The 25355-nt window shown below is 40.5% G+C and overlaps 1 protein-coding gene across 1 annotated transcript in view; it reads right to left on the reverse strand.

Annotated features, from left to right (window-relative positions):
- Positions 1 to 25355, reverse strand: part of ATG14 (autophagy related 14) — a 36186-nt gene that overhangs the window by 4705 nt on the left and 6126 nt on the right. Inside the window, exons 2-9 of the mRNA XM_015097083.3 lie at positions 19333 to 19395; positions 17992 to 18034; positions 15697 to 15778; positions 11864 to 12101; positions 8209 to 8438; positions 6922 to 7039; positions 5446 to 5536; positions 5275 to 5360 (exon numbers count right to left, since the gene is read on the reverse strand). Coding sequence (XP_014952569.2) covers positions 5275 to 5360; positions 5446 to 5536; positions 6922 to 7039; positions 8209 to 8438; positions 11864 to 12101; positions 15697 to 15778; positions 17992 to 18034; positions 19333 to 19395 — 951 coding nt within the window. The remainder of the gene's footprint in view (positions 1 to 5274; positions 5361 to 5445; positions 5537 to 6921; positions 7040 to 8208; positions 8439 to 11863; positions 12102 to 15696; positions 15779 to 17991; positions 18035 to 19332; positions 19396 to 25355) is intronic.

A 25355-nucleotide genomic window follows, 5' to 3' on the forward strand; every position in this document is an offset into this window, starting at 1 on the left:
CCTCCCAGCTCCACTCACAAATACCCTCCAGCCTGCCAGAGCTCTCCGACTGAGGGCTGCTAAACTCTCACACTCATCTTCTCTGATGTCTGAGCCCACCAGTCTCAAAACACAAGCCAGCAGGGACTCTCCCCATCCTCCCTCATGCTCCTGCCTGCTATAACCAAATAAGCCCCCTTTCCACCCTCACTGCCCCCCTCCAGCTCTGGTCTTCTCTACACCCCACCCCACTTCCTGGTCAGGGTCCCATCTCCACTCAACCTCCCTTCACCCACCTCGCTTACTGAGAGCTGCTAGCCCCGCTCCTCTTCTCATGGCAGCTGCCCACCAAGAACACAATTTAAGTGCCTCTGCCACCAAGAGGGACTTAGCCTTTGTCCCCATTTTCCTGAACACTAAAGTCTTGTATTCTGTTCTGTCCAGGGCCCTCAGCATCTACTGCCAGGTTCCATATCCCAGCGCCCCCAGGACCCCTCACAGACCCTGGCCAGCTCTCCACAGCAGTCGCTTCCTCCGAGCCAGCCCAAGAGGCACAATCTGTTTTCTATTCCTTTCTGATGCTGCCAGATCTACTCTTGGGGTCCTTCTCGGCATGAGACTGCCATCATCCACGGACCTTCTCTTTAAGGGTTTTCCCAAGGAAACAGGCAGGAGCGATGCAAGGTGGGGAAAATGACACTTCCTCCAGGCAGAGCTCCCTGCTGGAAGCCACCTGGACTCCAGTTTTCTGCTCAGAATTCCACAAAGCAGAGTCCAGCTGGCCTGAAGAAGGTGCCAAATTAAGTACTTCTAATGAAAAATAAGCCAGTAAGATGATCCCCAAAGTGACAAGTCAGAACAATTTTAGTTCTGACGAGTAACCTACATCTCTGAGAACCTGCAAGAGCAGAAGACATTTCTCCACTCAACTGCTCTCCCATCACTTCCAGCTCAGAGACGATCTGCCCAGTACACCCCAAGCCACACACACATCAACACAGAACTAACTAGCAGAATTAAGTCTTTTCACTTAATATCTTTGGGAATAAAGATTATAAAATCATTCCTTTAATTTTCAGTTTAGCTGAATAACTGACATCCTTTTATTCAAGACTCTGAAGTTAAAGAGTACTCATTTTTCACGATCCTATAGGAAGTTAACTCTTATTGACTAAGGGAACAATCTTTTGGCTTTTAGGAAGCCATCATTTTTGGCTTTTAGGAAGTTTCTTTTGCAAAATATTTCAAAATTATTATCTGATAGAATACACAACCTCAAGAGTGAACCCTAAAGTAAGCTATAAACTTTGGATAAAAATGATGTGTTAAATATGGTAAAGGCTGGATCAGATAGGAAAAAAAAAAAACAACAACAGATAACAAAATCCAGGGGGAAATTCTGATGAGGATAACTGCATGGTCTCAAAATGTCTCCTAAATGTCTGCTTACTAGTTGTAAGGAAGGAAAAATACAGGAAGTGTACAGAGGAGAAGCTGGAGAGCATCTCGACTAGGTGATGAAATTAACATCACCAGTGAGGGACAGACGGCCACAGTGGGCCTTGGGATGTGACAACCAGCAGATGTTCACCTAGGAGGCATTCCAGCCTGCAGTGTACACCTGATCCACGTTTCAAGGGAACAGCAAACTCAGAAGAAAAGCTCTATTTAAAAACAAACAAACAAATGGTAATGTCATGAAAAGCGAAATAGACTGTGGTAACTGTTCCAGATTTAAAGGGTAAAGAGATAACAGCAACTGAACAGAACATCCAACTCAAGACTGGATCCTGCACTCAGGGGCAGTGCTATCAAGGACATTATCTGGTCCAGACAAAATGTGCATCTGGGCACTAGAGTACTGTATCAATTAGATTTGTTGATGTTGGTAACTGCACTGTGGTTAAAAGCAGGAAAATGGCCCTATTTTTGAGAAATACATACTGAAGGCCTGCTAAGGGGTAACAGCCATGATCCATGTAACTTATCCTCATAGAGTTAAGGGAAAAAAGGTTTTGTGTGTGTTTGTTTGTATGAATTTGAAGATAAGAGACACAGAGAAACCGCACAGATGACAAAGCGAACACGATGCAACACAAACAAAGGTGGATGTGGGTAAAGGGCCTAGGTATTTTTGTCCTATTTTTATTTTATTGCTATTTTTCTGTAAATTTATTTCAAAGAAGTTGTTTATTTTGGGCTCAGGATGGATCCTCAGTTCAGCTAGTCTTCATGGAAGCAGGCAGAACCCAGGTTCTTGCAACAATCTCTCTAAAGTCTTAATTCTGACTGAGGCAGGTATGAAGGGTGAAGCTTACTTCCCGCCCTTCTGGCCCACAGACGCGGATTCAGCACCCAGGCGGTGCATGTGTACTCCCGGCAGGCCGAGCCCTCAAAGTGGAGGGCAGCCCAAAGAAAGCGTCACACCCACCAAGGAGATCTGCCCTACGAGAACGGCATTTGTGTTCCAGCAACACTGGGTATCATCAAGCCTTTCTACTTTTGCCACACTTATGACTGAAAACTACTGACAGAAAGCTGTTTAGAACAGTAATTCTTTATTCTTGATTGAGGCTGAGGATTTTTTCATTTGAATACCTCTTGCACGTCTGTGTGAAATTCCCGCCTAAATCCTTTGTCTATTTTTCCATTAGGTTTGTCTTTTACTGATTTGAAAGATTTCTTTAGTCTAGATTTTAAGCTGCTGCCTATTATAAAGGTTACAAAACACACCTGCTGCTTGTCTTTTAACTTTGTTCATGGTGTCTTTTACCCGAGACATTTAGTTTTGACACAGTAAAATGTGTAACTCCTTCCCTTCATGGTTTTTGGGTCTTGTGGGTTGCTTGGGAACTCCCTCCCCACACTGCCTTTCCTCCTAGTTCCTTTAGAGATTTTTTTTTTTTTTTTAAAATAAAGTAATAAGGTCTTTTATATCATCTGGAATTTATTTTTACATACGGAATGCAGTATGATTCCAACTTTTCTCCCACAGAAATACCCACCTGGCCTACCACCATTGAGCTGCTACTGTTATCCGACTCAACATGCCACCCCATCATCATCTATGATGTTCCTACACACACACACACACACACACACACACACACACACACACACACACACACACACACGCCTGTTTCTGGACTTTGTTCTCTTCCTCTAAGTGCTCCACCTATCTGCATGCTGTGAGCAGGGAATAAAGGTTTTAATTACCTTCATACTACGTTTTAAAGGAGCCAAGCCCATCCCTTGTTCTTTCTTCAAAATTTCCTTTCAGACTGCGCTTCTAGCTGAACTTTGGAAATCAACTCAAGTTCCATGAAATATCTGTTGAAATTTCCGATCAGGTTTCCTTTTGGGCAGAAATGGCATTCTTACCATACGGAGCCTTCCCATCCTAGAAAATGCTAAGGGCCTTCACAGCCTAAGGCTTACTTTCATTCAGTTCAATACCTCATACAGTGCCTGGCAGACATTCTGGAAATATATGTTGAATCATTTTTTAAGTTCCTTATTTTCTTTATATAGGTTTGCAAGTATTTGGTAAGGATTACTCTTAGATAATTTATATTTTTTGTTGCCACAATAGAAAGGACCTTTTATCCATTACATTTTCTAACTAGTTGCTGTTGGCATATAAGAAAGCAACTGCTCTTTGTATGGTGAACTTGTATCTAGCCACCACTGAACAATCAATGCCAACAGTTTCTCAGTTCTCCTGGATAACCAGTTTGATAATCATATCATCTACATTGTCACCTTTTTCCCAATATAAACACACCTTCTTTGTAAAAATGTTTTGCCTTGGTCAGGCCTCCAAAGCAGTAACACAGCAGTGATAGTAGGCATTCTTGGCCTTTTCTGACTATAAGGGGGAGACTCTATTAAATATTTACCTAAGTAACATGTCAGTAAGTATACTAGTTTTTGATGTAGGTTTGTAGTAAATATCCTTTATTAATAACCTATTTTAAAAATTTTAATAGTTTTCCTTTAATTATTAATGAGAACTGAATTTTATTCATTGCCTTTTTCTCATCTATCATGTCAATCTTACACAGGTCAAGCAGTTGGCCCACTGTCCATATATACTGGCTCAAAAAATATTAGCTGTTATCATCAAAGATAAATTTCCTCATGTGGAATCCTTTACAAATAATGTATAGAGAAGACAGCAGCAAACTCACAAAAATAGGCATCAACCACTAAAAATGGGATGGCCACCTTAACAGGTTCCTGTGGCCTGTGAACTAATGCATGTGATTTAGGGTGAAGCAAACAACCTCCATATAAAATGATGTAGAATTCTAGGTATAGGTGCAGTGCCCTGGAGAGATTTCACAGCATTCTCCAGAAGGGTCTATGTCCCAGAAAAGTTAAGCACTGTTTTAGGTGGGGGGAGAGTTGAGAAGACACACAAGACAAGGTTAAGAGCAGATGACCAAGATTAGGCTCACTGCAGTTTGGAGGGAGCCAGGCACCCTGGTCAGTGGAGGGGTCTCCCCTAGAGCTGTGGTTTCAGTATCGAAGAAAATGAATGATGGGGGAGGGAGTCCCAAAGAACTTTCCCACCTTTTATTTTCCTTTGTTCTCTTTCAAAAGTTCAAATACATTAACCAAGTCATATCTGAAGAAATGTACAGACCAACTTCTCAGAGCAAGGGAAAAAGATAAGCACCCAGAGAATGGGTGCATGGATGGTCCCAAAGGTAAGTCTCATTTATGTTGTGCTTCTGTGGGCTTAGAGACTACAAAGATCACACAGACCAGACCTGATTGGTCATTTTGGTGAACTTACTCCTCTTTTCAGGATAATGGGGTTTCAAACTAGTTCATCTCATAAACTTTCCAATACCCTTTATCTCCAACAAATGGTGGCCAGATGGACTCAGCAACAAAAAGAAAACAGGGAAGGATCATTATGATGGGAAAGAATGAAAAGGCACAAAAGAAAATGCGTAAGAACTGGGGGAGACGCTAGGCCGAGCTAAGGAAGAAACAGATGTGGATTCAAAGAAACAGCCTCTGGTCTTCAGAGACAGAACAAGAAGTCCCCACTCCAGGAACATATGGCTTCTATTCTGCTGTAGGTGTTAAAAATGGTTGCCATTTATTTCCTCTTAGGAAAGATTATGTAAGGACCACAGGGGATCAAACATAGCTAACCCTTATTTCCTTCTGCACAGAACTGTGTTAGCTTTGTCTCAGCACCCTGCTCACGGGCTTAGAAACTCTACTTAGAAGCCATCGCAATAACACCACTTAGAGAAAAGCAACAAACATCCTTCTTACCTGCCTAAGTGTTCAGAGTTCGGACTGACCAGGTACATTAGATTCCTGAGTGTATGCAGTGGCTGTAATTGATCTAAATTTACATGCTAGAAAAAGTGGGGGGAAAAAAAAAGATTAATATTTTCAACCATGTAACAAATTAAAATTGAGCTCACAGCATATTTTCCATACCTGGGAAAAGCACAGGTAAAGAATATTTGCATTCAGTTTCTTCACTGCTCGAGTAAATTTCTGTCTGCTGAGGTTTTCTCCACAAAATTCACTGCAAAACAAATGGACAATCTGTAAAGTCGTGATTCCTAAAGAAATTCTGTTAAAATGTTCATTTTAAAGAGTATGCTTTATACTACAGTTAGCACAAGACACACCCCAAGTCCTTGGCCTCATAATAAACTGCACTTAATCAGAAACTTTCTAGGAATGAGCTGCTGCTCTCCTGGAGAGCAACTTCACTGCATCCAGAAATTACACATGCATGTACCCTGTGACCAAGCAGCCCTGCTTCTGAAAACTTACTCTGCACAAGTATCCACACACTAATGAAACAACGAATGGACAGGATTATTCTCTGAGGTATGAGCAGGGGACACAGCGGACTGGTAAAGATTCTGGCACATTTGTACAAAGAAAACTTTGCAACTATCCACATTAGGTGGAGTGACTGCTAAAGCCAACAGTGGCTCTATAAGGTCCCCACGGGATCCGCAGACTTGGGCCCCCACTGCCTCATTCTCTCACTCTCCCCAGGCTCTACACCTGCTCTTCTTGCCCAGGGATTCCCGTGGCCTGCTCCCAGCCTCCTCCAGGTTCCCACAGGATCCATACCCACCCTCTTGGATGTGGTAAATAAACCCTTCCTTGCCCCACATTCCCGCTCTTTCACCTGCTCTAATGTTCTCCCCAACCCTCATCATGAACTGACACAACATTCATTTACTATGTGTCTCTCTGTTCAAACTAAGTACCAAATGGGCAGAGATTATTTTCTCATCACCAGTGCCTAGAACAGTGCCGAGCACACAGCAGGTGCTCAAAAAATCTTCACAAATAAAAACAAATTTAAAAAGCAAGGCATAACACCTTAGTTTAGCACAATACCTTTTGTGTTTAAAGGGAGGTGGTGATGGTGGTAATAACATACATGAACATTTACTTGAAATGCAAGGATAACTGATGGGAGGTAGGAAGGTCTTAGTAGGAACTGGGTGGACTATAAACCTTTACAATTAAATAAGTGTCACAATTTACTCAGTTCTTACACATAAGCATGCCCTCTGCATATCCTGGTTTTCCCTTATCTTTTCGTATGAGAGAATTCTGTGGTCTTTTCAAACATGTCACGTGCAATTTTTGCACATTGGGCTTATCAAGTATTTCATGGTCAGATCTCTTCTCTGTAGAACTTCCTTCGATTCCTTTTCTTTCCTGGCCATACATGAGGCACGTGGGATCTGACCAGGGATCCAACCCATGCCTCCTGCAGTGGGAGTGCAGAGTCTTAACCACTGGACCGCCTGGAAAGTCCCAATAATACTTAGATTCTTGGCCTTCCCCAACTCCCCTCCCATTATTTAATTAGAATAAAGAACACAATAGGAGCACGAGAGAGCCATGATAAAGATGACATCACTGCTTTCAATTACTTGCCTGTTGCACAGCTTTTTGGGAAGATTTATGTCGAGTATATGAGACAAAATGTTGACCAGCTGAGTCGCGTAGCACAGTGCAGCGCTGATCGTGTAAGCAGGGTTATTATGCTCCATGTCTATAAAGTAGATAAACAACAGCCATACACAAAAAACTTCAATTTCAACAAGAACATTAATGAACCTAGATTTCTGGGATGTGTGGTTTTATCAATACATTACTGACGGCTAAGCTTTACTTTTATTAATAAAGGGTCCGTGGCCAGATATTAATATTTCATTATTTATAATTCTTGATGAGTGGAATATAACCTAAGCAAATGGGCCTAACCAGACCCAGCATAAATGAAATTGAAATCTGAACTGCTTGGATAACACATTATTTATGCAATTAATGACCAACTTAAAAGTCACCTCCTCAGAGAGGCCTCTCCTGACTACCCTACAGAGAAATAGTCCCTGCCTCTGTAGCCCCACCCCATGAAGGTGCTGGCTCTGCCCACAGCCCACACTCAGTTGTGATGCCTTTGACCATTAGTTGCTTCCTTTCCTCTCCACAGAGAGGCAAAGGGCTATACCTGCGTTGGTGACATCGCCTTGTATCACCAGCAGCGTGCATAACAGAAAGCATTCATTAAATACTTGCTGGATAACTAAATGCATCATCTTTCTCCACCAAAGCAAAGCTACTGGCATTTTAAAGGGTTTTTCTACTGGGGTATTTCAACCTCCACTTAGGACTGGTAAAAAAAAAAAAAGTTATTTACAAAGTTAGAAGCTATAAAAATGGGACCCAACAGGCTAAATACACTTCTTTAAATAGTGAGATCTTTTTATATAAGTAACATTTGACCCCAAAAGGTGAAATATGACGCATGTTTTCAGTCCATTCATTGATTAGCAAAATGCGACATAGCCACACAAAGGAGTATTATTCAGTCATAAAAGGAATAAAATGTATATGCCACAACGTAGATGAGCTTTGAAAACCACACACTACGTGAAAAAAGCCTGACACAAAAGGCCGCATGTTGTATAATCCCATTTCTGTAAAACAGAGAGAAAGCATCCACAGAGACAGAAAGCAGGAGTGACTTGATTCGAGCCCCACAGTTTTCGTCTGGGATGAAAAACACGCTTTTGATCTTGACAAAGGTGACGGCCGCACAACACTGCGAATGTACTGAGTCCCGCTCGCTGACCCTATAACTGTTCATTTTGTTACATCAAGTTCACCTCAATTAAAAAAATTTTTATAGAAGTTTTCGAACACTATGTTGCTTCTCACCAGGCCCCTGCGTGGTCTTCTTCTCTTCCACCCAGTTGTAGTAGGCCGAGTAGTCCCCGTTGTTGGGAAGGCTAATCCAAGGCCCTGTGATGCTAATGCTGGTATCCCCGTTGTGATCATCACAGACCCATCGCCCCGAGAGGTAAGTCGTCCTCCGTGCTTCAGCGAGTTTGCTCACGGTGCTGGAGGTCATGGCGCTGTCACTCTCTGAAGACACGTCTGCAGGATCTCTACAAACCGAAGATCATACGGATGTAAAGGCACTGGGTTTTAAACAGGTGTTCAGTTACTTGGAAGGTACATGGAACACTGGGATGATGCATGAAAAGACAGGAATTTAATTGGAAAATACAGAGATAAGCAAGTCCTTCCAGAGGTGAAGGACAAAGCAGCCGTGGCAGAGCTCACAGCATGTGGGCACGATGGCACCATAAACAAGGGCATCAAGTGTTAGGTTCTCAAACTATGTGATCTCAAGACCCCCTCATGTACTTAAAAATTCTGAGGGCTCCAAAGAGCTTTTGTGTATGTGTGTTAGATCTATTAATATTTACTGTATTAAAAATCTGAGAAATTTTTAAATTATTAACTCACTCAAAAATAATAAACCCCTTTACACATAAGTAGCTTGTCGGAGAAGGCAATGGCACCCCACTCCAGTACTTCTGCCTGAAAAATCCCATGGATGGAGGAGCCTGGGAGGCTGCAGTCCATGGGGTCACTAGAGTCGGACACGACTGAGCGACTTCACTTTCACTTTTCACTTTCATGCACTGGAGAAGGAAATGGCAACCCACTCCAGTGTTCTTGCCTGGAGAATCCCAGGGACGGGGAAGCCTGAAGGGTTGCCGTCTCTGGGGTCGCACAGAGTCGGACACAACTGAAGTGACTTAGCAGTAGCAGCGGCATGTTTTTATGAATGAAAAACTGTATTTTTCAAAACAGGAAAATTCATGAAGAGTGACATTATTTGCTGACTACCTGGGCTGCAAAGCACAGCACAGCACTGATCATGACTTTTGAAAATCTCTTTAAAACCCAAGTCTTTCTGGTGTTCTTTCAAGGGGAGAAAGTGTCCCATGGAAAAAACCAAACAAACTAGTTTTACCAGCAACTCACTCAAGGGCCTTTCCTTCAGCCCCCGGTAGCTTTCAGTATGCAGCAAACATGCTTTCTACAGACTTCCCACCACACTGCACAGCAGTCTAAGGATGGGCAATGCAGAGGTTAAGACTTAATTTAAATAAAATGAATAATTTCTACTGCTTCATCAACAGTGTTCTTGATGTGTACCTGGCTGGTTTTTTGCACTGCAAAGCAATCCAATGACTATTACCACAGTTTGGTGTCACTGCCTTGAAACCTGTCAAGGCGACAGAGGTTTTCCTACCATGGCGTTTCAGCCACCAGTACAAATGTCAACAGAGTACAAAGGGAAAATAAAGTGTTAGTATTATTATGGAAACAGTTTCAACTGCACAGATGCCCTGAAAAGGCCTCAGTGACCCAGAGAAGTTCAGACTACTCTTGCAGCGCTGCTGGCCTAAAGTGTGGAAATGGAATGAGAAGGCCTGGAGGGTACCATGCAGGTGGCGAGAGGACACAGGGTGTCTGGGGAGCAGAAGGTCAGTGTAGGTGCGTGTAGGAGGCACGAGCAAAGTGCCAGAAAATGGTGTTGAAAGAAGAGGTGGGAGACGCTCAGACAAGGCAGGGCCTGCCGTGCTGCTCTGGGTTTAGAATGCATCCCCGGGGCTGCCGGCTCTCAATTCCTCTTCCTCTGCACCAGGTGCACGTAAACTCACTCCTCCTGGCGGCCCTGTGCAGGACAGGACAGCACAAGACATCATGGCCAGTTCTAAGCTGACCTTTACTTCCTCCTTCCTCCACTCAAGGCAGCTTGAGAAGAAATGTGAAGGAATAAGGTATCTTACCATGGGGATAACTTCAACACTACTAGCTTAAAAAAAAAAAGAATGATATACAGCAATTTACACTAACATAAAAGATTTAAACAGCACAAGTATGGAAGAGAAAGTTTTTCTCTATGAGTGGTCTTAGTATCCTAAAATCTGGAACAGTAGCCTAGTCTTATTGACTATGCGTTCTAACACAGGTATTTTGGCTCATACGTAATTAAAAAAATCTAGAATGTAATTTGGCATAATGCTTCTGTTTGTCAGCTTTTTCCCCCTCAAAGGCCTGGCCAGCTGTCTTTACACCAATTTTTTGAAAAATCCAACTTTCCCCCACTGATTCCAAATACCACCTCAGGGTCTATTTCTGAGCCCTGCATTCTTCTCTATTTTGAATCTGCCTTTTTATCTCTGTATTTGCTAACCATCACTAGTGACAAATGACTTGTTAAGTGTCAGAGAGTAGGCTGTCAAATCAGAAGCACAATCAGACCTTCAGGCTTTGAGGAAGCTCACTCTGGCAACAGGTGAAAGGATAGACTGAAGTGGAGGCAGTGAATTTTAAGTCCTAAGGAGCAAGAGTCCAGACTGTCCAGCACCAGGAAAAGGAGCCAGAAAGTGAAGACAACTGCAAGAGAAGGAAAAGCCTCAAGGGCAAGAGCCTGATGGTTAACCAGAAAACAAACAGGGAGGTGGGAGGGGGGGTTCAGGATTGGGAACTCATGTACACCCATGGCAGATTCATGTCAATGTATGGCAAAACCAATACAGTATTGTAAAAGTAAAATAAAGTAAAAATAAAAAAGAAAAGAAAAGAAACTAAAAGAGGAATCAACTTTCAATCAGATTATTAAATGTCATAAAAATTTCTTTATAAAAGTCAAGATGAAAAATTTAGAGTTTTTCAATATCTAGCTCTAAAAATTAAAATGTGTTATCATACTTTCATAATTTAAAAAATAAAGAATATTTAAGAAAAGAAAAAAAAAAAAAAGAAAACAAATGAAACTCCTCAGTGGAAGTTTCCAAATCTGTGTGATCACCAGCATCATCTAGGGAAGTTTAAGAAACAAAGCATTCCAAGATGGACAGGGAGGCTGGAGCTCAGTCCTCTGGGACCTGTTTTCTCCTGAAGTTCCTGAGTGACTCTGATGGCCAGCCGCTGGGAATCCCCATCCAGTTCGTCCCATGGGCTCCTGAGGGTGTCTGAGTACTATGGCCTGAGACTCGACCTAGCTGATCCTGAGCTAGACGGGAGGGTTACCAGGAAAAGGTAGAGTCAGCATGTCTCGCCCACCAAGTAAGAGACCCAGGGGCTTCTTCTTCCATCTTCGCTCATGATTTCTCTGTGAAGTAGGCGTTTATTATCCCCATCTCACAGACAAGGAAATAAGACTTGAAGGCGCAAGAACCTGCCTAACAGCGTGTGACTAATGAGCAGCCGGACTGGCCCTGCAGCCACAGCAGATGGCTCCGGATGAAGCGTGTGAGCCTGGCCCTCTTCTGGAAGCTCCAAGAGTCCACAAGCCTGGGCTTCACCTCTCCCAGGGCCACCACCCTTCCCCTTGGCTGCCTCCCCAACTTTGTGCGGTGTTTACTGTTTGCTGAAGCAGATAAGAAGACTTAAGTTTCATCACCAGGAAAACCCAGAATAAGGCCCAATAAATGTGCTGACATGCTTGAAAGACACTTGATCTTTGGAAATTGGGTTTCCCTAGAGCTGAAATACTCGCTTACTGTACCTCGCACCAGTCTTTACTTCCTCGATGGGAAAAATGACAGACGTGAGCTCTAATATGTGAGACCGCCGAAGATCTGCCAGACGCTCATAATGACTTCTTAAGTCCGTGTTTTTTTTCTCTACCAGGTCACCAAGTCTGCGATTATGCCTCTGGATCTTCTCCTTCTTCTCCTGGTGCCGTTGTGCTCGAGTATAAAGTTTCTGATTCTTTTCCTTGGTTTTGAGGAGGCCTTCGGCATCTAAAATAAACAAGTCACACCCAACAATAAGCTCTGGAAACAGTTCCTGGGTACTGTATACTACCACTCCCCCACCACAGCTCCGAAGCATTAAGTGTCTTCCTGAATTATGTCTAAATTGAAAGCAAAACTTCAATAACATTAATGAGATGATGTTCACCAAGTATGGAGACCAAGAGTTTAGTTCAAGAAGGTATTACACACAGAGCAAAGGGGACCACCACTAAAATGATTCTGAGTCTCCACTGGTAATCAACATTAGTAAGTACATTGAATCATAAGTAACATGATTCAACATGTTAAATCAAAAGATTCTGGAGAAATATTCATCAGGAGCTACAGTTTATAATTGGTATTTTAACAATAAGATTCTGTTTTTTTTTAAAAAAAAAAACACACAACAGGCTATTTCTTGAGCAGTAAACTCTTAATCTATAAACTTGAGCTTCTGGAATCCATTAACTGCCTTGAAATTGTTCGCAAAATTTTCTGAGTCTAGTGTAGATGGTGGCAAACAGCTTATGAACCTGGCAGGTCATCAGAGTAGAGCTACTACTTAAAGTGTGAACCATGGATCTGGCCCAAACCTTTACCACACAAAACAAGTACAGAAGTAGAGAGCAAACTTAGGAAAAAACAAACAAACATATTTTGACATGGCTATGTGATATTACCCTGGCATCCAAGTATGCAATCACTTTTCTAGTAACTAATTTTATTATAGTTTATAGAAGTATTGATGTTGGTTTATGACACATTAGAAAAAAATGGTCTTCTACTACAGACAGCTAATGAACCATTGACCCCAGTCGCCATGAATGAGATTTTCATTTTCTAAGTTCAAGGCAGGGCCCAGATTCTCTCTAGATTTTAAAAATGGTTATCAGGTGACACCAATCATCTGCTAGGAATGGAAATCACAGCTATAGAGTCCACTAGTGGAGAACCATTGGAGAAGGCAATGGCAATCCACTCCAGTAGTCTTGCCTGGAAAATCCCATGGACGGAGGAGCCTGGCAGGCTGTATTCCATGGGGTCACGAAGAGTCAGACATTTACTGAGCGACTTCACTTTCACTTTTCACTTTCATGCATTGGAGAAGGAAATGGCAACCCACTCCAGTGTTCTTGCCTGGAGAATCCCAGGGACAGCGAAGCCTGGTGGACTGCTATCTATGGGGTTACACAGAGTGGGACATGACTGAAGCGACTTAGCAGCAGCAGTGGAGAACCATCGCTCTTGTTAATATTTCCCATGGTTGTTGCTTTCAGTATTGGGGGGCTTGGTTGTGGTTTAGTCACTAAGTTGCGTCCAATTCTTTTCCACCCTATGACCGGCCAAGGCTCCTCAGTCCTCCACTATCTCCCGGAGTTTGTTTAAATTCATGTCCATCAAATCAGTGATGCTACCTAACCATCTCATCCTCTGCCACCCTCTTCTCCTTTTTCCTTCAATCTTTCCCAGCATTAGGGTCTTTTCCAATGAGCTAGCTCTTTGCATTGAGTGGTCAAAGTATTGGAATTTCAGCTTCAGCATCAGTCCTTCTAATGAATATTCAGGGTTGATTTCCTTTAGGATTAACTGGTTTGATCTCCTTGCAGTCGATTCTCAAGAGTCTTCTTTGGCACCACAATTTGAAAGCATCAGTTCTTTGGTGCTCAGCTTTCTTTACGACCCAACTCTCATATCTGTATATTACTACTGGGAAACCTATAGCTTTGGCTAGATGGACCTTAAGCAACAAAGTGATGTCTCTGCTTTTTAATATGCTGTCTAGGTTTGTCCCAGCCTTTCTTCCAAGAAACTAGCATCTTTTAATTTCATGGCTGCAGACACCATCTGCAGTGATTTTGGAGCCGAAAAAAATTAAGTCTGACACTGTTCTACTTTTTCCCTATTTGGCTTGAAGTGATGGGACCAGATGCCATGATGTTAGTTTTCTGAATGCTGAGTCTTGAGCCAGCTTTTTCACTTTCCTCTTTCATCCTCATCAAGAGGCTCTTTAGTTTCTCTTCACTTTCTGCCATAAGGGTGGTATCACCTGCATATCTGAGATTGTTGGTATTCTTCCTGGCAATCTTGATTCCAGCTTGTGATTCATCCAGCCTGGCATTTCGCATGATATACTCTGCATAGAAGTTAAATAAGCAGAGTGACAGTATACAGCTTTGTCATATTCCTTCCACAATTTTGAATCAGCCATTTGTTCCATGTCCAGTTCTAACTGTTGCTTCTTGTCCCACATTCAAGTTTCTCAGGAGACAGACAAGGTGGTCTGGTATTCTCTTCTCTTTAAGAATTTTCCACAGTTTGTTGTGATCCACACAGTCAAAGGCTTTAGCATAGTCAATGAAGGAGAAGTAGATGTTTTTCCATAGAGGAGCCTGGTGGGCTACAGTCCACGGGGTTACAAAGAGACAACTTAGTGACTAAACTAAAAGGATAATTGGGATAGGAGCCTATTAAAAGGAGCTGATCAAAGTTTTAAGCTTATTTATCAGAGAAAAGCACAAACTCAGTCAATTCAGCAATTTCAGGAGGTTCACAGATACCTGGTGGCAAACTCCTACTGTGAACATCCAGGGAGGGGAAAGTGGGTGAACCCATGGTAAGTAATGAGTCCCTACGCTGCTGCTGACCCAGAGCCTTTGGAGGGTGCAAGCCAAACTCGGCACAGGAGAGGTGGGCTGTAGTTCTGAGACCTCTTCACCAGGCTGCCCTGTTTCTGTAGCTTATTAATCTGTGAAACTCCACGCGAGCACTTTATTAGGACAAGTTTTTCAAAGGCAGCTTTTATACCATTACCCACCACTATAAAATACTTGCTTCTAGAAGCAATGAGTAGACAAGAACGGGACTTACAAGGCATGACAGCAATCCATTTTAAACTTTAAACAACTGTCTTCAGAAATACTTATTTTTCTTTTTTCTAAAATTTATCTTTGGCCTTGCCACATGACATGTGGGATCTCGGTTCCCTGACCAGGGACTGAACCCCCACCCCCTACACTGGAAGCTCAGTGTCTAAACCACCAGACCACCAGGGACGTCCCAGCAAGCACTATGTCTAAAGACATGGATTTCTAAGAGGATTCTCTTAAAATCTGGCAACTACCTGTGATAAAATATGAAGTATACAAACGTAATACAAAATTCATACAAAGTAAAATATGTATAAGACTCACTGATGGAGAAAAAGCCAGTATTTGCTTCTGGTTTGAACTAATAATTATACGTGATTATACCAAGACTGACTCTGAGCTTCCTATAAGCTAAGGGAAATGGGACACATACAGTACTCAACTTTTTAAGCTAAGTAGTTTATAAAGGTTATTACATTTGCACATGTGTTTATGTATATATGCACACATTTGTAAATATACATAACACAGATACATGTTTTATATATATATTTGAAATATATATATATATCCTTATACAAATGTTTTACAAACAGTAAAAGGCAACCAGTTAACTTTTCCAGGTTGCTATTGCCTCTACTACCCCTCCCCTTTTCTTTCCCTAGTTGATCAATCCCATGAAATTACACATGAGTTCTTTATCAGGGCTGGAGAGAGGTGGGAAAGTTACTTACTTTTCTTCATCTCTTCATTTCCTTTACATATAGTTTGTTTCAGCTGTTCAATCCTCATCTTGCAGGACATTATTTTCCATCTCTTAAAAAAGGTATGAAACAAATATCACAAATATTGGTCTCTTACAATTAATATGATTATCTACTAGGGACACTACTTATCCTGAGGTGTATCTTAGAAAATGAAATGAAGAAATGTCCAGTATAATTATATTTATTACAGCTTTTGTAACTAGAGATTCAGGACAGAAGCTGCTAGGCAAGTAAGAGAGAATAAGAAATAGTTCTTTTCTGTGTTAGTAAGTACACAGAAAAAAGCTGATGCATATTATCTTAACCTGTCCTATCCAAAACAGAGCTACTGTATGTGGGTCCTATGTGGCTATCTGAAAGTCAATGAGATTATATAAAATTTAAAAAGAAAATCTGGTTTTTACTCCCACTACCCACATGTCAGGTGGTCCGTGTCGACACCACCTATGGCTAATGCCTACCACATCGGCAGTGTAGACAGAACATCTGTATCATCAGAGAGTTCTATGGATGCACTGCTCTAAATTCCCAGTGCTGGTTACTGAGGAGACTATCAGCTGTACTATCTCACTGATATAATAAGCAAATATTACTTACAGAGTAATAAAAAACTGCAACAGAGCAGAATTCCTTTTTTTTTTTTTTAATGTATAACTCATGTAAGATTTCTGGAAAAGCCCTGAAAAAATTTTGTCAAACATGAAACTGCCTTTTTCCATTACCAAGATTTAGGTACGGCTTCCCCAAAGAGAATGAAGGATAAGTAAAAATCTGACATACTAGCTGGTTTTTAGAAAGTATGATTTATCTATTCCATGATGTCTCCATAAATGGGGACATCCGAAAGCTTACAACAACATTCAAATGCTTATAATGTTTAACACTTGTCTAAGTAGTGTGATGGTACAAGATACAGAATACATTACAGGACTGTTCAGTGGGGAAAATGCTCCCCTTTCCAAAGCACTGTGAGAGACATCTGAGAATAGACTCACAGGAACCGTGATCAATTTAGGAATGTTTTCACTTTTAAAAGATATTAGTCTTTAAGAACCAATATTTTAAGTTTTTGATAGATAGAAAAACTAGAAAACTTAGAAAGGAACTTAGAAAAACTGGGATGAGATTCTTTACAAATAGTCTTTTATAACTTTTTTCCATACAACATAATTTGTGTATAGAACATTCAGAATATAAGCAGAATCCACTTATATCACATCTCTAAGTATTTAAAAATTATGAATGATGCTTATGATAAAAAAGCAGGCATCACAAAAGAGAAGAACGAGATTGTTAGCCTGACTCCTTCCCACTATTCAGGGGTAACTGTGTATCTTTTCAGCTTTCAAGAGCATATATATTTAAAACACATACACAAATGGAATCCTACTTTACCCGAGCCTACTATTCGAAATTTTTTTCATTTAAAAAATATACCTTGGGTATCATTCCGTACTAGTGCATATAGACTGACCACATACTTTTTAACAGCTACGCAGTATCATAATCAGCTGATTCTATTTGATGAATATTTAATTATATATTAATTTTACTAAGAACAATGCAGACAATCAGAATCTTTACCTGTAAATCTCTACAGTCACATGCACTTTCTCAGGAGGAAAACTGCTGGATGTATTTATACCACATATGCATTATAAAAGCAACAAACCACCACCAAGCTGTCCCTCAAACAAATATGCCAACATGCCCTTCCCCCAACAGTGAATACACGTGTAGTCAATCAAACCCCTTATTTTCATATGTTGTAATCATTTTGTCCCAGTTTATATTCATTTTGCCAGGGTCTTCAACAGACATAATTTTTAAACGTTTTATGTAGTGTATCAAATGTTTTACTTTATGGCTTATAAAGGTCTGCTCACCTTCAGATTATATAAACACTCTCCCATATTTTCTTTTAATATTTTAGCTTATTTTTCAATTAACCCATCTGGAAAATGTGTGTTCATGATGAGTAATTTTTTTTAAAAAAGAGCATCTAACTGTTCTTGTATATTTCTGTCAGCATCAGACCTCATAATTATTCATTATGGTGGTTCCATAATTAACTGCCGATACCCTGTTTTTGATATCTAAATGAAATATGTGAGAAGCCTGCACTAGAAATATACTCACAGAGAACTACTAAAAAATGATCACAAATAAATTTAAGTTCAAAATCATTTTTTAAGTTCTGCCAATTTAAAAACATCTAACCTCAAGTGTAAAGAATATTATTTAAATACTTGTTGTTCTTACCAATTGATCTGTCATCCATTTTCCTTCCATAGCTTTTAATACTCTGTATGGAGAAGAGATAAAGGAAATAAGCTCTTAAAATAATAAAACTGGTAAAGCTCAAAAATGCAAAATCAACAACTTTTTAAAATAAGGTCTTAGAAAACTCTGGATTTACCAAAGTGGGGTATAAGTATTTAAAAATGTTTTCCAAATTCCCTACTTTCTGCCATGCTTTTCCTCACCTGCTTCCTACTGTGCTTTTAGTATGGCTCAGAGCCTTTCTGTAAATACAATAAACTTCCATAACAGCCATTGCCTTTGCTCTCCATCATAATCAATAATTTCCATCACTTGTAAGTAATAATAACGAGACCCTGATATTGGAAAAGATTGAAGGCAAGAGGAGAAGGGGGTGACACAGGATGAAATGGTCGGATGGCAACACCGACTCACCGGACATGAGTTTGAGCAAACTCTGGGAGATAATTAGGGCAGAGAAGGCTGGTGAGCTGTAGTCTATGTGGTCACAAACAGTTGAACACAACTTAGCAATCCAACAACAACATAAGATAATTCATGATTCAAAATGCTATCATCAGTTCCCCTACTTTAAAATGGCACTAGTAGGCTAAAATTTGTTCTATAGAATGAAGTGTTCTACAGGAAAGAAGTTAAGTTTCTATGTTACAGTAAGTCAGAGAAGTGACTGAGTAAAATAAATCCAAGCAGGTTTCTCTAATTCAGGGCATCTCTGAAGAGTTAATCTGCTCATAAATGTGTTAATCATGTCTGGGGTCTGGATGGAGAGCAGTGACTGGACCAATTTGGGACAAAAGGTTCTACAGGATAATTTCCAAATCCAGAGGATGAGAGATTTGTCAGGGGTGCTTGTTAATACCTGATTTCTGGGCCTCCCCTCAGATCTACTGAATCAGAATATCTGAGGACAGACTCCAAGAAAGAATCTACATTTTCAACCAGAACACCAAGTTAATTTAATCTTATGTGGATGATCCAGAGATCACACTTTGCAAAACCTTCATGTGGAAGAATGAAGACAAAGAGAAGCAATAATGTCCTACATGAGCCACCACCACTAGTATAACATGCTTTCTGTACTGGACCCAGTCAGTCACTGTGCCTGCTGTTAACCAGGCACCATGTTTGATCCCACTGTTTTCCAGAAACCCGACAATCTCTTATTTTGGTTTCTCCCAGATACAGTGCTCTTCACATGTTGAGATCTGTATCCTAAATTCAATAAATCAGCAACCTACACATCTGCGTACCACAGCATTGAAATAAACCAGTTGGTGACCAGATAACCCCCACAAATTAGAAAGCAAAATGAAAACTCACTCTTTTTGAAATTCTTCTTGCTTGCTCTTAAGCTGGCTTAACCTTTCCTTCTTGTCTATAAACCTGTAAGAAAAAAATGCAGCATTTTATTTAAATGTTCTTTTTTTTTCAGTCAAATGAGATTCTGCAAATTCCTGAGAGCCAATCATTTCTGCAGACTCATCCAGAAATGTCACTGTCCAAACATATCTTCTCGATGGGATGCATGCAGCTGCCTATCATTTTACTTAAAACTAGGTTCATAGTCTCAGCTTTAAAACTCTTTCATGGATTTATAAAATATGTCTATAGGTTTCTTCATGCCTAGGTTAAATTATCTTCCAAAACAGGCAAATCAGAGCACTAAAGTGAGTTTGAATCCAAGGAAACTGAGGCTTCCATTATAAATAACTATAATTATTAAACTTAACTGAACCCTGCTCTCATCTATAAATTGGTGCCTCAGCTCAGTTCAGTCACTCAGTCATGTCCAACTCTGCGACCCCATGGACTGCAGCATGCCAGGCCTCCCTGTCCATCACTAACTCCCGGAGTTTACTCAAATTCATGTTCACTGAATCCGTGATGCCACCCAACCATCTTATCCTCTGTCATCCCCTTCTCCTCCCACCTTCAATCTTTCCCAGCATCAGGGTCTTTTCACAAGAGTCAGTTCTTCGCATCAGGTGGCCAGACTATTGGGAGTTTCAGCTTTAGCATCAGTCCTTCCAATGGATATTCAGGACTGATTTCCTTAAGGGTTGACTGGTTGGATCTCCTTGATGTCCAAGGGACTCTCAAGAGTCTTCTCCAATACCACAGTTCAAAAGCATCAATTCTTCAGTGCTCAGCTTTCTTTATAGTCCAACTCTCACATTTATACATGACTACTGGAAAAACCATAGCTTTGATTAGACGGACCTTTGTTGGCAAAGTAATGTCCTATTTTTTCTCACTAAATTTACTGCTAGTAAGTCACTATTATTAATAAAGTTAAAAGGAAAGAATATCACATCACAGATCATTTTTTATATCTGTCAGTATTCTACCCTTATTTTCTTCCTGCTACCTTATTAGGGATTTAGTTTGCCTTTTTTTTTTTTTTTTGGAGTGTAAGGTAGAAACTTCAATCATCAAATTTAAGCCTCTCATTAACTTACAAATTTCCACCAAAGTATTGCTTAAGCTAAACACTAAACATTTTTGAAATGCTGTATTTTATTCTTTAGTTTGAAATTTCTAATTTTCCATAAAATTCCCTCTGATCAAGAATTTATTTATAAGTGTATCACTCAATTTCCAGATATACCAGCTTTTTAGGTAACGTATTGTTATTTTTCTACTTTAACTCTGATGTGGTCCCAGAATACATGAGATTTCAATCTTTCAATTTGAGATTGTCTGATGGCCTTGTACATGATGAACTTCACCTTGGTGAAAGTTCCATGTGAACTTGAAAGAATGCATATTTTATAGTTCCTGGGTACAGAGTTCTATAAGCATCAACCAGCTGAAGGTGGCAAGCAGTGATATTCAAATCTTCTAGATCTGTGCTGTTCAACACAGCAGCCATCAAGCATATGTGGCTACCGAGTACCTAAAATGTGACTGTAATGGCTCTAAAAATCTCTTCCTTAAAATAATAGTAAAATAATCTCTTCCTTGAAATAGGAAAAAAATTTAAAAATGTATGAGTAATATCACGCAACAGACTGGTTCAAACTGGGAAAGGAGTACATCACAGCTCTATATTGTCACCCTGCTTATTTAACTCATGTGCAGAGTACATCATGCGAAATGCCAGACTGGATGAAGCACAAGCTGGAATCAAGATTGCTGGGAGAAATACCAATAACCTCAGATATGCAGATGACGCCACCCTTATGGCAGAAAGTGAAGAAGAATTAAAGATGAAAGTGAAAGAGGAGAGTGAAAAAGTTGGCTTAAAACTCAACATTCAAAAAACTAAGATCATGGCATCCAGTCCCATCACTTCATGGCAAATAGATGGGGAAATAATGGAAATAGTGACAGACTATTTTTGGGGGGGGCTCCAAAATCACTGCAGATGGTGGCTGCAGTCATGAAATTAAAAGACGCTTGTTCCTTGAAAGGAAAGCTATTATCAACCTGGACGGCATATTAAAAAGCAGAGACATTACTATGCCGACAAAGGTCCATCTAGTCAAAGCTATGGTTTCTCCAGTGGTCATGTATGGATGTGAGAGTTGGATCATAAAGAAAGCTGAGTGCCAAAGAATTGATGTTTTTGACCTGTGGTGTTGGGGAAGACTCTTGAGAGTCCCTTGGACTGCAAGGAAATCAAACCAGTTCTAAAGGAAATCAGTCCTGAATATTTATTGGAAGAACTGATTCTGAAGCTGAAGCTCTAATACTTTGACCACGGGATACAAAAAACTGACTCATTAGAAAAAACCCTGATCCTGGTAAAGACTGAAGCCAGGAGGAAAAGGGGACAACAGAGGATAAGATGGCTGGATGGCATTACTGACTTGATGGACATCAGTTTGAGCAATCTCCAGGAGCTGGTGATGGACAGGGAAGCCTGGTGTGCTGCAGTCCATGGGGTCGCAAAGAGTCGGACACGACTGAGCAACTGAACTTAACTGAATCTCATGCAATGATTCTGAATTGAGCTAACAGTGGCTTATTAACTACTTTCAAAGAAATAAAGGCAATGTTACCCGCCATGGTTTAACATGGTATGGAGTCCAGAATTAGGCTTGTGGCTATCTCCTGATTTTCCAGTCTAAATTAAAACAATTCAACAGAATCGTAACATAAAACCAGAACCATAACGCCCTAAAAATCTCTTCCTTAAAATAATCCAGACACAGAAGTCTAACACACTATTTTTATAATCCCACATCTGAAATATCCCCGGATATCTACTTCTAAATGGAAGGGATAAAATGCCCTAACTATGACTCTGCCATTTCATAGTCACTGAAAATGTATCACATATATTAAACAAGAAAGCAAATCAGACAATATTATATGTGACAGAATTATATACTTAAGCGGCTAAATTAAATTAAAAATTCACTTTCTCAGTGACACTCTCACATTTCAACAGCTACATATGGCTGGCGGCCACTTTACTGGATGCACAGATATGGAGCATCATTGCACAGAGTTCTACTGGGTAGTACTGCAAAGGCCAGTGAGGTGGTAACTACACTCAGAAACCAATGTAGAATGTGGACAAATTCATAGGTTCACCAAATAATCTATTAGGCTTTTACTATGTGCCTGCAACTTACTACAGAGCATTTTACAGAATGTTAAGAAATCTAATCATTCATTTTCTGCAACTGGCTGTGTGCTAGACATGGTACTTGTTATATGCTTCCATTTCCTTATATTGAAAATGAGAAACAAATGTGGTATTTACAGCTCCCTTACTGAGGTAACACGTGATTCATGCTCTTGATAACCTGAAAGGAGATGACAAACTCACAAGATTCATCAACCTGTGTAAACAAAGGGCTGAAAATCCTGCTTTCAAAGGCTATAAAAGTGCTCCTTTCAGATCTGTTGTTAAGACTCCACTTTGCACTAACACAAATTGGGATGATGACACTGTCCAGCTTTACATCAGGCGGGTTAGTTCTCCTGGGTTGTTAGAAACAAACCCAAACAAAACACAAAAATAAACAAACACAAACTTAAAACACAAGCAGGAGATGGCAATTCCTCCTGTACCGAACGCTTCATGAGCAATGTCATTCTTCACGAAGGAGATGAGAAAATAGGCAGTGTGAACAGAGCAAAAGAGCAGATGGCATCAAGGAGTGTGCCCGGTCAGCAAGCCAACTGCTTCCCAGCACCTCATCCATTCTCTGCATTTTCCAGTTCTGGACTCATGGAGATAGATTAGGGAAGGAAAAAAAAAGAAAAAAGGAAAAGGGGGAAAGGCATATTTTATTTTATACACTGTCTTTCAAGCTGGGTTTATTACATAAAATGTTCTGTATCTTTTTCCACATCTAATTATAGAATTTCACTGAATGGACATCATGTAACTTGTTTACAGAAACTCCTACTGAGGAACACTGCCATTGCTTCTAACTTTTTACCACTATCAATAATGTTAGAAATGAATATCCTGGTGCACAAATCTTTTAAGCTTTTAAGCTTTTAGGTTTCTCTACAAGAAATTCTTATAAATAAACTGCTAGGTCAAATATTTTCATGCCAACCTCTGGCAGTTATCTCTAAATTTCTTCTGAAATCATTTCATATGATATTTCCAACCCTACCAGCCTGTTCTCATTCTCTCAGCTCTGCGATTTTATTCTTTACTAACCTGACTGGCTTCCCACTCCCTTCCTTCAAAGACAGTTTACAATTCATTTACTTGCCTTTCTTCATTATTTCTTATTGGCTACTTTTCATTTGTTATTCTATGTCCTTTATTCACTTTTCTATAGTTTTTTTTTTTTAAGGGTTATTAGGAAAATTAGCTATTTTCCTTTCATACATCTTAAAGTTCTTTCTCAACTTTCTTAGTGACTACTTATGGTTCTGCTCTACAAAAATTCCAAAATTTTGTGCAGATACATTTATTCATTTTCTTGTCACTGAATGGCTCTATAGTTTTGCACTGTTTTCTGAAAGAGATCTGCCAGTGAACCTGTACCATGCATAAGGGCTTTTAAACACTTTTTAAATATTTTTTTTCCCAATTTAAAAATGTCTTTTGTGTTATTTACCAAATTCCTCCAGACTTGTACTTGCTTTTCTCCCCCCTAAAAAAGGATTCCCTTAAGTTGACTTTAAACGGTGCCCCTGTGACAGAGACTGGTGACAGCCAGGAGCAGGCGGTCACACACAGTCTGGGGCTATCAATCCAAGAGACGGCACACAACCCAACTCAGGTTCTGGAGTCACGTCTGCCTGAGCTGCCACTTGAGGACGGGTTAGAGGTGGCCCTGCTAAGGGAAGGAAGGCATTACAGGCAGAGGAGATTCTGCTGTTTCACAAGCTAGGAAGTTAATCTGTCCTGCCCCAGAGAACTTCACCACACCCAGGGGACAGCAGGGTGACGAGGATTAGTTACAAGTGTGACCCGCCATCGCGCCACGCTGCGCCATGGCCACAGATCGTCCTGGGTAACTGAGTGGATCCGGCCACAAGCAGGACTGGTCACCTAAGTCTGTCCCATGAGACCAGAAAAGCAGCACCCAGGCATGCGCCCTATCAGGAATCCTATTAATTCTGTGCGAGATGATCAATAACACCGTCAGACCACCGACTACACCTTGCTGAGCACTGACTTGGTGCCTTTCATAAAAGAATTCACACCTTCCATCTGCCTGCCCAGTCCTTTCCCTCATTCTAGTGCTTTACATTCACTTTGTGCCTAGGGTTATGGCAACAGAAAAGTCCAAGAAACACTCTTCCTGTATTTTAAGAAAGGTAAACAGAACAATGCCACAAAACTTTCAAATATGCAATTGAGGGCCTTCAGAATTAGTCAACCCTTATATTCCTTGGGTTTCTTAAATTTGAAAGGAGAAAATAAGCACTGACAGCTTTCAAATTAGTAGGGGGGAATTTCCCCCAGCTCTGATTTGGACACAGGTTTGGTGAAGAGTTGATGATTCTGGCTCTAGAAATAAGGCACCAAGACTTATTGGGCAAGAAAGAGCACAAATTTTCTTGGAGAAGAGCACAGCAATCTCTATTATACAAGCAGAAATGGTTAAAGAATTGAGTATTTCTTGAACTAGGATACTATCAATAACACAGCAAAAATTACTAGCATTCACATTTTTCTCCCTCAAGTTCTTTTAGGCATTCAAGGGTATGACGTTTATGGACAAATGCAATATGAAAAGACATAGTCCTTATCAGAATAGTTCTTCTACCTTATGTTAGAGTATTTAAAGTATGAGAAAACACACAACTTCAACAATGCGGGTCTCATCAATTGTAAATACTACAGTACCACACGGTCTGAAGTGGATTCAATCTGTGGATGCAGAGCAACCGCAGGTAAAAAGAGGGCTGACTATAAA

This window comes from Ovis aries, chromosome 7, assembly GCF_016772045.2.
Source record: "Ovis aries strain OAR_USU_Benz2616 breed Rambouillet chromosome 7, ARS-UI_Ramb_v3.0, whole genome shotgun sequence".
Classification (NCBI taxonomy): domain Eukaryota; kingdom Metazoa; phylum Chordata; class Mammalia; order Artiodactyla; family Bovidae; genus Ovis; species Ovis aries.